The 15,999-nt window shown below is 42.4% G+C and overlaps 1 protein-coding gene across 1 annotated transcript in view; it reads right to left on the bottom strand.

Annotated features, from left to right (window-relative positions):
* Positions 1-8,598, bottom strand: part of Six4 — a 190,536-nt gene extending 181,938 nt beyond the window's left edge. Inside the window, exon 1 of the mRNA XM_067149199.2 lies at positions 7,924-8,598. Coding sequence (XP_067005300.1) covers positions 7,924-8,555 — 632 coding nt within the window. The 5' untranslated portion in view covers positions 8,556-8,598. The remainder of the gene's footprint in view (positions 1-7,923) is intronic.
* Between the last annotated feature and the right edge of the window lie 7,401 nt (positions 8,599-15,999).

Consider the following 15,999-nt stretch of genomic DNA (forward strand, 5'->3'; position numbering starts at 1 on the left):
ATGATGTTTCTCCCAAATCCTTAAGGCTCTTAACTCTCCTTATTTTTTCCTCTCCTAACTTTAACAACTGAGGGGCCTCTTTAATGTTGGTCGTGAACTCAGTCTTCTCAAAAGAAATTTGAAGCCCAGTCTTCTTTGCTATGACCTGGAGATCTTCGATCCATCTGTTCCATCTGTTCCTCTATCGCTGGTGAGTATCACTATATCATCAACAAGTGCATCCGGCTCCATGGCTAAATGGTTAGCGTGCTGGCCTTTGGTCACAGGGGTCCCGGGTTCGATTCCCGGCAGGGTCGGGAATTTTAACCATAATTGGTTAATTCCCCTGGCACAGGAACTGGGTGTATGTGTCATCTTCATCATCATTTCATCCTCAGCACCACGCGCAGGTCGCCTACGGAGTCAAATCAAGCTGAAGTCCTCGGACACATCGCGGAACTAAAAGCCACACGCCGTTTCATTTCATCAACAAATGCCATACAATCTACACTAATGTTCATATAAAACAAAACACCTTGAAAGATTACAGATAAGAAGTTCATATTCACAGGACATGTTTATTAGTATGTTCTGCAGAAACGATTAGCATTTCAGTCACCTAGGTTCAGCATGTGTCCTGTTGCCTAGTAAGCACTGGGTCCTCCATGGGCACTGATAACTTATTCCATGCGTGATGGCATCGACTCCCACACTGGAATATAGCCATCCATGCTGCACTCACCAGGTTCCACAGTCCATCTTTGGTGGTTGGCATTGGGTCACAGCGCCACAGCCGTCGTTTCACCTTATCCCACATATTTTCGATTGGCGACAAGTCCGGTGATCCGACGGGCTAGGGCAACAGTCTGACATCCTGTGACAACAGGAAGGCACGTGTTCGTGCAGCAACATGTGGTCGCGCATTGTCCTGATGAAATATGGCGTCTGTGGTATGGTGCAGAAAAGGTATGGCTATGGGTCGCAGGATGTCATTCACGTAAGTCAAACTGGTCACAGTGCCCTGGACACGCACCAACTGTGATTTGTGGTTGCACCACTGATCTCTATACAGATCAGTGGGTTGCACTCAATAGCACCCCACACCATGTTGTGCCAGAGCAGAGGAGGACGCAGATCTGTCCTGCAATGCCATTCGAATGAGGTGTCTATCGATCTTCTCGGGGTGTGGTTTGGGTGGTGCGACCACACCCATCTCATCGTGTTCTACGGCCTTCTGTGAAGCATTCTGTACACACCCGTTGCACTGCCGACATACATCGTCCCACACAAGCAGCAATTTCCCGGATGGATGTATCACGTTCTCTCATGCGAATAATGCGCTGTCATTCAAACTCACTCATTTGACAGTACGGTTCTCGCATACGTCTGCGAGGTATCCTGCACGTCTGCTCAAGTCACACTGATCCATTACCTTCGGTTTATAGCGATAACGAGAGCCGCAGGCACATTTTACTAGTCGGTGGTGGTGCGTCGAGATATCGATGTGGACCTTGAACCTGAGGGCAGACATGTTTCAACAGCTAATCATTTCTTCAGAACGTACTAATGCAAATATCCTGTGAATATGAACTTCCTATCTCTAGTCTTTCAAGGTGTTCTGGTTTTTATGACATGAGTGTATATTTATACTCTCCTCAACTCTCCCAATCCTGAAAGTCTCTTTGTTAGGAATTCCCTTCTTCCATTCTCTAACGACTTTTTCCAGAACGCAGTTGACCATGGTTGATGAGAGTCCGTTTCGTTGCCTCACACCAGCTCTGATTTCTAAGGCCCCCACCCCTCTCCTTGTGTCGTATTATTATTATGTCCGGTTCCATGGCTATGGTTAGCGTGCTGGCCTTTGGCTACAGGGGTCCTGGGTTTAATTCCCGGCAGGGTCGGGAATTTTAACCATAATTGGTTAATTCCGCTGACACTGGTGCTGGGTGTATGTGTCGTCTTCATCATCATTTCATCCTCATCACGACGCGCAGGCACGGACACTCCCGGCACTAAAAGCCATAAGCCATTTCATTTCATTATTATTATTATTATTATTATTATTATTATTATTATTATTATTATTAACAGTCCATTATTTAGTTCTTCTGAGATCTTATGTCGATGGATAGGTTTCTCGTTCCTATCGTATCTATCTTTTATTTCATTTAAAAGGGTAACGTACGAAAAAAAATCAAGAGGTGTTTTAAATTCGTCAGCATTCTGAGGATTTTATATTCACAAAAGCATTGCTTTGGGAAAACATATCGAGAAACTGATTTAAACAAAAATTTGCAGAACAACTTAATAAATTATTCAATAATCTCGCGAAGTGAATTTGTAAAAGAGAACATTGTACCATTCTGTTGTTGTAGTACTGACTACCGTTTTAAGAGCTATCACGAAAAAGGAAAGAATTCTCATAGCAAGGAGCAAAACTTAATAGGCTATAAAACAGTTTCCATGGTTTTCTTGCAATCTATTATTTACACGCTAGAAATAGAATATTGTGTTTGTCATCAGCGTAATATTTCGTCAGAGAAGTTCTAACGATAATAATAATAATAATAATAATAATAATAATAATAATAATAATAATAATAATTGTATGGTCTCAGCTACCGTGTGCAGACATTCTAATTTGACGCCATCTGGCTGTCTGCTCGTTAGTTTTAACGTTAAGTTTTTCTCTAGGCTTAGCAGAGTAAACCGAATCTCTCTTGGGGGTCTATGGCTGAGTTTTAATGAATGTTGTCGGGTAAGCACCAAATGTGTCACCAGAGATCTTTTACATGCCAACATCGAGTGTCGAAATGGAGCTTTTTCTGCTCTTCAAAAATCCTACTACGTCTGCCGCGTTTGAACCCGCTATTTTGGGATCCGGAGTCCGACGTTCTACCACTGATGTACAGAGGAAACTAATTTACACCAATTATATTACTGCCAATATTTTTTTTGCTAGTGGCTTTACGTCGCACCGGCACAGATAGTTCTTATGGTGACGATGGGAGAGGAAAGACCTAGGAGTTGGAAGGAAGCGGCCGTGGCCTTAATTAAGGTTCAGCCCCAGCATTTGCCTGGTGTGAAAATGGGGAAATCACGGAAAACCATCTTCAGGACTGCCGACAGTGGGATTCGAACCCACTATCTCCCGCATGCAAGCTCACAGCAGCGCGCCCATAACCGCACGGCCAACTCGCCCGGTACTGCCAATAATAGGCTATAAGTTAATAATATTCTAAGAGAATAATTGAACATTACATTAATGTTAATAATAATGTAATAAACTGGCAATATTACTAAACAAACAATGATTATAAATGTTTTACTTTTACGGTTGAATATATACTACATAAATACTGTAGTAACAAGTTTTTCAGCCTTTTGTAACATACAGTAGTTCTTGAAGAGGGAAAAGGACGAATCCCTACCTTAAGAATAATATTCATAAAAAGCCGGAACAAGAACAAGACCTAGACACTAAATTGAAGTTGATTGTTACCACGCAGTCCATAGAGGCTTAACTCGATGTTAGGTGCTCGAGGAACCATACCTTCTTTTTTTGTCAACTTCTGCAATATCTTTGGGCTGAATAGAAATTTCATCTATAACATCGCGATTAGCACACTCAAGAAGTCCATCATGATCTTCAAGAATCATGCTTGCGGACCTCAAATAAATGTTTGACATGCCTCACTCAATTGCCTACACTTAACATCATACGATCACATCTGCTGTATCCAAATCCATTATTGTTGTTAATGTACTCTTTTGTCTTTGGGCAACCTGCAGCTGTTGCAGGAAGATTGTATAATAATAATAATAATAAAAATAAAACAATTATAAAGAATGTCATATTGTTTAACGTAGTCTATGTTTTAACTACCTACTGAAGATCCTAACAGTCGCCAGGGAGATACAATTTTATCCAGCAGAAGTGGTGTTGAGAATTATTTGCAAATAACATTTTTTGATGCAGCCGCATAGATATCTTAATAAAAGTAATTAGGCCTACACAAGCCTATTTCACTCTGAATTAAGGCAGTTGAATAACGTCTTACACACTGTATACAGAGTATGCATATTTTGGATGCTTGTATAGACCTATAAATTATTTCTATTCTAAGAACATACTTGCTGCATATGTATAACTTCTTGTGGTGAATACAGGTTTCGAGTTTTCTGGACTTGAGTAAAACACATAATTGTAAGGTGGTATAAAGCCATGGTAATCTAGACAGTGTAGAGCCGAGTACACAAAACGTAGGTACATAAAATCAAATTTTCATAGCCTATGCAATAGCATCAAGCAATTGAAAACATGGGGCGTAGATATTTCTGGACGTTTGAAGGTAGGCTTACTTTATGCTGTGGTCAAAAGTGTGGAAGCAGCTGCTGGATAACGTAACATGGTTGAAGTAGAAAGTAGCAAACGTTCTTGCGAAGATTAATGGATTAAGAAGGTAAGGGAAATGGGCGAATTCTTTAAGATTCTGATGGTGTTGTGAATATTAAATTTAACTTACTGTCCGATCTTACATTTAGTTCTTTCACTTAATGCAATGTTGAAGTAATAATGTGTTAATCTTAAGTAGGCTATAACACATTTTGAATTTCTTCTGTTACATTCCTAGTGATTCTTTGCGTGCCCTGTACAACAGGAAGCCTGTAGACTCAAAGTTTTTAGTGCATGTATAAGCGCATATTTGAGCATATTATAGTAACTTATATAGTTGAACACTTTATAGTGCATATTTTCATAACTTACACAATTTGGGATTTTCTCTACACTACTACCGTAATGGTACAGACGTTGCATTTAAACATTTTGAAATTAAATTGACCTTAGTCGGGTTTAAACCGGCTATATTGAAAATGCTGTAGAAGGCCAATGACTAACCAACCACGCCGCTAAGGTCAGCCCTCGCAAAATAAGGGAAATGAGTAAAGGAAAGGACACCCTTGGAATGTGTCAAAATTGAAGACTTCTTAAACATCCCATCTCAACACAATAACAGTTGATCAAGCGAAGAAAATAGAGAAGGCACTTTCAGCAATTAATTGGGATAGTGGCTGTTGGTTTATTGGGCAAAACAACGGGTTCATCAGTCCTTCTTAAACAACTCATAGGTGAAAGAGTACGAGATCCGAACCTCGGAAGAGGAGAAGTGTCGAATAAACAACCGGAAGAATCCTAATAATGTGAAGATGGAAAACTCCTTAGACCTTGCAGGTAAGTAGAAACAGGTGTCTGATTCGGCGGTAGCTTCATGGTCGCAAAACACGTTAGTCGGAAGGTGTTGGGGATGATGATGATCATGATCATGAAGATGATGATAAGAATAAGAAGAACCAATATATTCGACAACACATGGAAAGTCAAATCTGTAATAATAAGATAGCTGTTATTCAGGATACCATCCTACGTAAAGGCTTCCCAATTCACATTTAATAAAATAATAATAATAATAATAATAATAATAATCCAACGGTGTAACCATGTTACACCGGATCCCGTGAGATATCCGAAATTAAGCAATATTGGACGTCGTCGCCACCTGGATGGGTATCCCATGAGCTGTTGACCAGAGAAAGAGTGAAAAGGAATTGGCCATCCTACTGACTGTAAACTTTAGCTCAAGATGTCTAATCAGTGACTCCTCCTCGTTTAGCTAGGGCAATGACTGGGTCGCAAACGTCCAGGTTTAGATAAGGCACTTGGTTGTTGTTGCTGATATTATTATTATTATTATTATTATTATTATTATTATTATTATTATTATTATTATTATTATTATTATTATTATTATTATTATTCTGCTCAACACCCACAGGCAGGGGTACCTAGACCTACTCCATATTAGGTTACCATAGACAGAGAAAAAATTCAACAGGTACTTCGGACAAACACAGAGAGAATGTCTTCGGTGTGAAACTGAAATCAAGAGTTGTAGGAGCTACGGCTAAAAAAGGCACTTCAGGAAAAAAATATCTCTGATATGTCAGCGCATCATGTCCCTCGGCTTAAGAAAAAGCCTCGTGAAGACCTACAGTACGTGTGGCCAGAGGCGATATTCCGTAGTGAGACATGGCCTCCGAATAAAGGTGACGTTAAGAAATTAGAAGGCTTTGAGATGTGGTGCTGGCGCTGAGTACGGAAGATGTCCAATACAAATGTGCTAGATCGAGTTAGTGAGTATCGGAGTTGATCAACAGATCCAGAGTCCGACTCGTTGGCTGAATGGTCAGCGTACTGGCCTTCGGTTCAGAGGGTCCCGGGTTCGATTCCCGGCCGGGTCGGGGATTTTAACCTTCATTGGTTAATTCCAATGGCCCGGGGGCTGGGTGTTTGTGCTGTCCCCAACATCCCTGCAACTCGCACACCACACATAATACTATCCTCCACCACAATAACACGCAGTTACCTACACATGGCAGATGCCGCCCACCCTCATCGGAGGGTCTGCCTTACAAGGGCTGCACTCGGCTAGAAATAGCCACACGAAATTATTATAACAGATCCAGAGGAGGAGGTCGGCGTGACTGGGACACAGACTGCGACATGGTGCACATGATGGATGTCCTAGAGGGAAAGCCCATGATAGACTCATTTGGAGGAAAGTCAACGCAGAGACAAACCAGTCGTAAGACTGAATGCACATGATGATGTTGATTATGATGATGAAATGAAATGGCGTAGGCCTATGGCTTTTAGTGCCGGGATGTCCGAGGACATGTCCGCCTCGCCAGGTGCAGGTCTTTTCTTGATATGACACCTGTAGGCGACCTGCGCGTCGTAACGAGGATGAATTCATTATGAAGACGACACTAACACCCAGCCCACGTGCCAGCGAAATTAATCCAGTGATGGTTAAAATTCCCGACCCTGCCGGGAATCGAACCCGAGACCCCTGTGACGAAAGGCCAGCACGCTAACCATTTAGCTATAGAGCCGACATGATGATGATGATGATGATGATGTTCTTGATGATGATGTTGATGATACAGTAGCATACAATGCATTTACCACCACATATGTAAATAGTCCTGCAACTTATAAACTGAATAACACTAGGCTTAATAATAATAGACTAATAATAATAATAATAATAATAATAATAATAATAATAATAATAATGTTTAACGTCCAACGAACTACTTTTTACGGTTTTTGGAGACGCCGAGTTTGCGGAATATTATCCCGCAGGGGTTCTTTTACATGCCAGTAAATATACCGAACGAGGCTGACGTATTTGAGCACCTTCAAATACCACTGGACTGAGCCAGGATCGAACCTCCCAAGTTGGGCTCAGAAGGCCAGAGCTCTATCGTCCGAGCTACTCAGCTCCGCAAATAAATAAATAAATAAATAAATAAATAAATAAATAAATAAATAAATAAATAAATAAATAAATAAATAAATAAATAAATAAAAACCAAACCCCATGGCACAACAGCCCCGAAGCGCCATGGCCTACCAAGCGACCGCTGCTCAGTCCGAAAGCATGGAAATTATGAGGTGTCGTGTGATCAGCACGACGAATCCTCTCTAGACCAGGACCGATATCTCACCGTCAGGTAGTTCCTCACGTAGGCTGAGTGGACCTCGAACCAACCCTCAGAACCAGGTAAAAAAAAACCGTCCTGGCCGCTAATCGAACCCGGGGCCTCCGGGCAAGAGGCAAGCACGCTACCCGTACACCGCAGGGCCGGTCAAATAAATAAATAAATAAATAAATAAATTTAATGGTTTTACGTCTCATGACTAGTTCAACAATTTCGGACATGCCGAAATTTCGCTCCGCAGGAGTTCTTTCAAGTGCCGGTACAAGTAAGTTACCAACGCTAGGGTGGTACAAATAGCAGCGCTTCATCTAGGATTGAAGCCGTTCTACAGACTAACAACAATATACCGACAGGCTGAACAATGGTGGTGGTACTCACGTGCGGTGTTGCACAGGCCTGTCCCTCTGGCGCCTGTTCTTGAACCAGTTGCTCACTTGCGTGAGAGTTAGTCCCGTCTTCTTGGACAGACACTTCTTCTCGTCCGGGGTGGGGTATCTGTTCCGGTTGTAGCACTCCTTGAGGGCGTTGCGGGACCTCTCCTTGAAGCAGTAGATGGTCTCCTCGCCGTCCCAGATGGTCTTGGGCAGCTGGTACTTCTTACGCAGGCGGTACTTGTCCACAGCCCCCAGCGGCCGGCCGCGAACCCTCTCCGCTTCGCGATAGTGCGCCGTGAACCACATCTGTTGTAACTTTGCATGATGACGACCATCAAAGGGGTGCGATTCCAGGATGGCGTACAGCTCGTGGTAGTTTCCCCGGTTGAAAGCCACCACAGCGCGTGCCCGTAAAACCGCCTCGTTACCCCTGATCAACCCCTGAGGGGACAGAGAACGTAAGAATCTTTCAAGACGGTCAACGTCGTTGGATTGCAACAGAGCCTCACACATGCACGTGACCTGTTCTGCAGAAAATGCAACCGGCTTCTTGCCGCTCCCACTGCTCGTGCAGTAGGTCCCGCTGTCAGGACCGCGAGATAGGGATACATTGGTGTCGCTTGAGGGCGACGACATGACGTCAGGATAACTGTCAGAGCTCGCATCCAACTGCCCTTCCAGAGAGCCCAGCAGGACTACTAGAGGAGGGCTAAACGCAGCGCGCCGGCTCCCCAGCACCCTACAAGCTTATTGGTTAGGGGCGTGGTACCACAAGCTCATTGGCTAGTTGCTCACTGCACAGCATGGCCGACACTTCACCTGGCAGGATCAATATACAGCATACACGTGCTTTAAAATGTACACCTCTTTAGTAGCCTTTATTACTGTTTCTGTTACTTGAAATCGTACCTTTGCCTCGACATTGTAAAGCTGCTACGTTCTATCAACAAACCGAGCCAGTACGCTGGTGGTGATATGCGACTTTAAATCTCATGTTCACAAGCCACTGCATCTATAGATTTACACGAAATTCGAATCAAAATGACAGAAATTTGTATTCTGAAACACTCACATGGATTAAGCGTGATAGCGTAAAAATCTAGAGACAACATGCGTAAGCGGTCATGCCTACACTACAGTAATGATAGAAGAATTGGCTTTACGTCGCACCGACACAGATAGGTCTTATGACGACGATGGGATAGGAAAGGTCTATGAATGGGAAGGAAGTGGACGTGGCCTTAATTACGGTACAGCCCCAGCATTTGCCTGGTCTGAAAATGGGGAAACCACGGAAAACCATCTTCAGGGCTGCTGACAATGGAGCTCGAACCCACTATCTCCCGGATGCAAGCTCACAGCTGCGCGCCTCTAAACGCACGTCCAACTCGCCCGATACAGTAATGATAACCACACCAGAGCCGATGACCTAAAAACAAACAAACAAGCAAACAAACAAATAAACAAACAAAACTTATCATGCGTTACAAACAGCTTTGACTGCAATATAATTTCTCTCTATAGACTAGGCCTACTTATTTTCATATCTCGGGCTTATCTTTCCGTGGTATATTTGTACACCCTGCAGAACGTGGATTTGAATTTTTGTCAGAAGATCAAGAGATGTAGGTACGACACAGTCTACTCTTCAGGAGAAGTACAGTAGGCCTACGTGGTCTACGCTTCTCTGAGCCTAAAACTGAGTGTAGGCCTAACCCAAATTCAAGGTGGTAAAAGTGACCGCACACTGAGCTAATCATTTAGGAACGAGGGGAACGGTCCTTGGTTGAATAGCCAGAGTAGCGGCCTTCGGTTCAGAGGACCACAAGTTCGATTTCCGGCTGGACCTAGCTCGGGTGCTGGGTGTTCGTGTCCATATTAATACACACCTCTTCATTTAAACACAACCCACTACATTACAACCACCACAAGAACACGCAGTTATGAATACATTTCTCCATACAGAACCGGTGTCAGGAAGGGCAACAGACTGTAAAACTAGGCTTAATCTACGTGTAATACCTATCCCGAAGCAATTGGAAAAGTGCCTTATCTGCTGGAGTTCCGCAGATGTAGGTTGAAAGCATTCAATTAATTAATTATAGAATATGGTCAAAGTCATCATTCAACCACTCATTCATTAACGAATGCTCTCTCTCCAGTTGATGGCTATCCGTGATTGGGAGTGTTCATTCACTCATGAATGTATGAATCCAATCCAATCAGGGAATTCATTCAATCATAATGCTTATTGTAAGCTAAGGATATACCGAGCTCGATAGCTGCAGTCGCTTAAGTGCGGCCAGTATCCAGTATTCGGGAGATAATAGGTTCGAACCCCACTGTCGACAGCCCTGAAGATGGTTTTCCGTGGTTTCCCATTTTCACACCAGGCAAATGCTGGGGCTGTACCTTAAGTAAGGCGACGACCGCTTCCTTCCCACTCCTAGCCCTTCCCTGTCCCATCGTCGCCATAAGACCTATCTGTGTCGGTGCGACGTAAAAAAAAAAAAAAAAAAAAAGCTAAGGATAACAAAGTTGAGACTCGTGACACAAGTAAATACTTGCACTAACACAAATAGGGGCAAGATACATGTTGTTCAGACTAGGCTTCGCCTATACGAGTGTTAACGTCTAGGACAAAAATAAAACATAGACTACAATGAAAATCTTACAAAAATACAATTTAGAGATCGGATGTAAATAGTGAATAGGCGTAATCTAATTGTAATATTTAGGGTAGTAATAGATAAATTAATTGTAACAAAGTCATGCAGGGGCGTAGCCAAGGGGGGTGGGGTGTTCTTGCTCTGTATTTTAATGTAAGATTTTGTAGTACACTGCAATCTGAATATCAACATAATTCACTTGTACCAGTGTCCTTATAATGAAAAGTCATACATGCACACACCACACAAGGACATTCGTTGTGTTCTATCATCATTTAGTAACTATAACCCCCCGACCCCCACCGGCCGATCCTGGCTACGCTACTGAAATCATGCATGTATCAAAATAATTTGGATTGTAATAAATGATTACGCTCTCCCCAGTTCTTGGCAATCCGAAACTAGAGGATGGGAGTATTCTATTCTATTCTAATTGGGAAAGCGCCAAGGAAAAAGAAAGAAAGAAAGAAAGAAAGAAAGAAAGAAAGAAAGAAAGAAAGAAAGAAAGAAAGAAAGAAAGAAGGTCTTCGTAGAATGAATAGAGATTGTTATAGGGTCTACCTTTTTATAGCCTACATTTCAATCATTAACGTACCCATCAAAGAATAGGGCCTACGGTTTGATCTAATAATGTTAAGTACTTTTACGGTTTTCGGAGACGCCCAGGTGCTGGAATTTAGTCCCGCAGGAGTCCCGCCAGTAAATCTACCGACATGAGGCTGACGTAAAACTGATCCCTGCTTGACTCCTTGATTGAATGGTCACCATTAAGGCCTTCGGTTCAGATGGTCCCGGGTTCGATTCCCCACTGTGTCGGGGACTTTATTCTTGTGTTTGTCCCAACACTCTCCTCTCCATATTCAGACAACACGTCACACTGGTACCGAAGAAACACTCACTAGTGATTACATCCCTCCATGTAGGGTTGGCGTCAGTAAGGATATTCCGCCGTAAAGCAGGACCAAATGGACATGAGCGGCACAGTTCGCACTTGCCAACCCACAGATGTCAGAAAAGCTGTAGAAGAAGAAGAAGAATCCCAATTGAACTTCGCATAACAACTCTTTGCATAAGTAGATCTGTTTTCCCTAATAAACAAACAAAAAAAAACACGGCACTACAGCCGTTGAAGGGCCTTGGCCTACCAAGCGACCGCTGCTCAGCCCGAAGGCCTGCATATTACGAGGTGTCGTGTGGTCAGCACGACGAATCCTCTCGGCCGTTATTCTTGGCTTTCTAGACCGTCCCTAATAAACAACTTAGCCTAATTGTTCGTCGTACAAAGAAATAGCTTAGTCTAATAATAATAATAATAATAATAATAATAATAATAATAATAATAATAATAATAATAATAATAATAATAATAATAATTATAATTATAATCTAACAAGTTTTTCATAACCTGTAGGGTTCGCGGATGTAATTCGTGCGTCACATGTAAAATTTACCCTGTTTTACGTCCGGATGCCCTTCCTGTCGCCAAATCTATATGCAAGGATGTAGGATTTCGTGTTTCTACAGTGGTCTGTAGTGTTGTGTTGTGCGTGTATGAAGACGAGAATGCAAGGGCAAGCCCAAACACCCAGTCTCCGAATCAAGGGAATTAACCAGACGCGATTGAAATCCCTGACCAGCCCGGGAATCAAGCCCCAGACCCTCTGAACCGAAGACCTCGGCTCTAACCATTCAGAAAAGGAGACGGGCAACAACAAGAACAACAACAACAACAATAATAATAATAATAATAATAATAATAATAATAATAATAATAATAATAATAATAATAATAATAATAATACAGAGCGAATTGGCCGTGCGGTTAGGGGCACGCAACTGTGAGCTTGCACTCAGGAGATAGTGGGTTCGTGCCCCACTGTCGGCAGCCATGGTTTTCTATGGTTTCCAGTTTTCACACCAGGCAAATGCTTGGGTTTTTCGGTAATTAAGGCCACGGCTGCTTCCTTCCCACTCCTAGTACTTTCCTTATCATCATCGCCATAAGATCTATCTGTGTCTGCGCGACGTAAAGTCACTTGTAATAATAATAATAATAATAATAATAATAATAATAATAATAATAATAATAATAATAATAATAATAATAATAATAATAATAATAATGTGTAGGCTATTCAGCCCGAAGGCTGGTTTGATCCTCAACAGCTCTACCATCAGTTGTCAAAGACGGCCTAGGCATCACTGAAGAGGCATCCTACTAGGGAACTGAGGAGTGAGGTAGTTTCCCGTTGCTTTCCTCACTGAGCCAGAAGTTGCCGTTACTGCCAAGCTCACTAAAATGCATGCACCAACCGACTATATGAGTTACATTATCAGACCATTTAGAATATAACAGGGACTGGCTGCATTAGGAATGGCATTAGTAGCATCGCTTATACCTCAGTCATTTTCGTATTGTCAAAACCAAGGACGAGATTGAGACAGGTCAATGAAAATAACAGATTTAATCCAGCCCATACGAGAAGACATAGTGCACAATAAACACTGGGTCTCACCAGCAAAGGCATATTGCGAACACGGCACTTGTAAACCATTTCTTACCGGGCGAATTGGCCGTGCGGTTAGAGACACGCGGCTGTGAGCTTGCATCCGGGAGATAGTGGGTTCGAATCCCACTGTCGGCAGCCCTGAAGATGGTTTTCCGTGGTTTCCCATTTTCACTCCTAGGCCTTTCCTATCCCATCGTCGTCATAAGACATGATAGGTCTATAGGCTACATATGACTTATTGTATGAAAAAAGTACTCTGGGTAGGGGTGGGGGTAAGACGGCACTAGTAGCCCTAGGAGTAGGATTGAAAAGAGGATGAAATATAAAAACAATAGACCCATATTAATGCAGATGCCATCCGGTTTTTTTTTTTTTTTTTTTTTTTTGACTTGGGGAGGGCGGCGATGATCTAGATGTTGGGGCCCTTTAAACAGCAAGCAAGCAGCATAGATTTTGGAATCGCTGAGATGAATAGTGACAATCTGGATGTCGTTTAAGTCCAAGTTCAGCCTCCATTGGCATGAAGTTCAGAAGAGGTAAAAAAACAACATTCCGAAATGACTGATGATTCCATAGTTTTCGGGGTCCCTAGGCTGATTGGTGACAGTCCCAGTGACAGATGGAATTGTGGACATCATATCTATAGCGCAACGGCCTACTGTATAGCTACAATAGCTTACTCTTATTACAGTATTTGTTTGGAAGGATCAGCTACTTCGCAGATAAGAGATGGACAGTAGGCAATGGCATGATGATAAACGGGGTTAAAAGTCAGGTTGTGAGTTTCACAATTTTTAATTACCGCGTTTTAATTACTGTGTTGATGGGGTGAAAGTTCCCTTTGGGGATCACTGTAAATACCTACGTATTAATATAAGGAAAGATCTCAATTGGGATAATCACATAAATGTGATTGTAAATAGATGCTTGTTGTTTTAAGGGGCCTAACATTGAAGGTCAGGGTACAGATCTCTGCACATGATTATGAGGGTATTTAGGGGTTGTAGGAAGAATGTAAAGGAGAGGGCATATAAGTCTCTGGTAAGACCCTAACTAGAGTACGGTTCCACTGTATGGGACCCTCACCAGGATTACTTGATTCAAGAACTGAAAAAAATCCAAAGAAAAGCAGCTTGGTTCCGGGCGATTTCCGACAAAAAGTAGCGTTATAAAAATGTTGCAAAGTTTGGGCTGGGAAGACTTGGGAGAAAGGAGACGAGCTGCTCGACAAAGTGTATGTTCCTAGCTGTCAGTGGAGAGATGGCATGGGAGGACATCAGTAGACGAATAAGTTTGAGTGGTGTCTTTAAAAGTAGGAAAGATCACACTATGAAGATAAAGTTGGAATTCAAGAGGACAGATTGGGGCAAATATTCATTTATAGTAAGGGTAGTTAGGGATTGGAATAACTTACCAAGGGAGATGTTCAATAAATTCCTAATTTCTTTGCAATCATTTAAGAAAAGGCTAGGAAAACAAACAGATAGGGAATCTGCCACCTGGGCGACTGCCCTGAATGCAAATCAGGACTGATTGATTGGAATCTGGTGTGGCACAGCAAACAGTTTAACATAAAACTACATAATCTCAAATTAAATTTAAAAATTATACATATAGCAATATTTATAAATCTATAAAAGAGTTCGTAAACTATCATTCAACGTCACAATAAAGAAATCTACTAAAATTTACTTCAGGCAGGTAATACAAATCCAAAACATAAACATTCAAAAATGTACCCGAGCAGAGCCGGGCATTACAGGTATTAATGATAACAATAATAGTGATAATGTAGTGTTTGTTGAGTCCTCAGGCTGATCGAATTTCCAACAGTTCTACTATCAGCATTCGTAGAGAGCGAGCCCCACTAGGGTTGCCGTCCTTCCTGTATGCCGCGTGTCTGTAAACGAGAGCGTGCTCACCGTCACACCGTTCCTGTATGTCCACTGAAAACCCTTCAACTTCCATGAATGGATAATTAGATGAAAAAACAGGCAGAAAAACAATAATGTCGTATGGCTTTTAGTGCCGGGATATCCCAGGACGGGTCCGGCTCGCCAGGTGCAGGTCTTTCTATTTGACTCCCGTAGGCGACCTGCGCGTCGTGATGAGGATGAAATGATGATGAAGACAACACATACACCCAGCTCCCGTGGCATTGGAATTAACCAATTAAGGTTAAAATCCCCGACCCGGCCGGGAATCGAACCCGGGACCCTCTGAACCGAAGGCCAGTACGCTGACCGTTCAGCCAACGAGTCGTATAGAAAAACAATACTTACCGCATTACAGAAATTGTTGAAACTGGTTGTACACAAGTGTTGTAGCCTGTGATATTATTCCGGTTCACTCTCTGTAATTCAACCCCATGAATCTTCGAATTTTGGTGTGAATTGCATTTACAAATCTACAGCATACGAAAATACGCTGTTCAACACTTGTTTTGAACGTAAATCATTCGCTTGATTAAATAACATCATTTATTACACTTACGACACTTATATGGCACATTATAAGTACAGAATATTAGCTATTGGTGGTCAGATGCCCTTGATAACAGTCAGTCACATCCTCTCATCACATCTCGCTAGAGACACGCAAGCATAACCGTCCTTCATCCCCTTCCATTGACACCACTTGCCGGGTGGGACCTTCAACATAAATAGACACTGAAGGGTATCTGTCCTAAAGTGGTAGCGAGCTACTAGGTGGACTAGCCATGACTAGACAGGAACAATACTTAATTCAAAAGCCATGAAATGCACTAAACCGATCACTTACTGTTGTATAAGAAGCAATCACCTGTACACTGTACGGAAGCTTATCGCAGACTATCTGAGACCATGACCACTGGATGATCTACATGGGTTAGGCGGCTATTGCATCATCCACTCGCCCAGA

Source organism: Anabrus simplex, chromosome 1 (assembly GCF_040414725.1).
Source record: "Anabrus simplex isolate iqAnaSimp1 chromosome 1, ASM4041472v1, whole genome shotgun sequence".
Taxonomy (NCBI): Eukaryota; Metazoa; Arthropoda; class Insecta; order Orthoptera; family Tettigoniidae; genus Anabrus; species Anabrus simplex.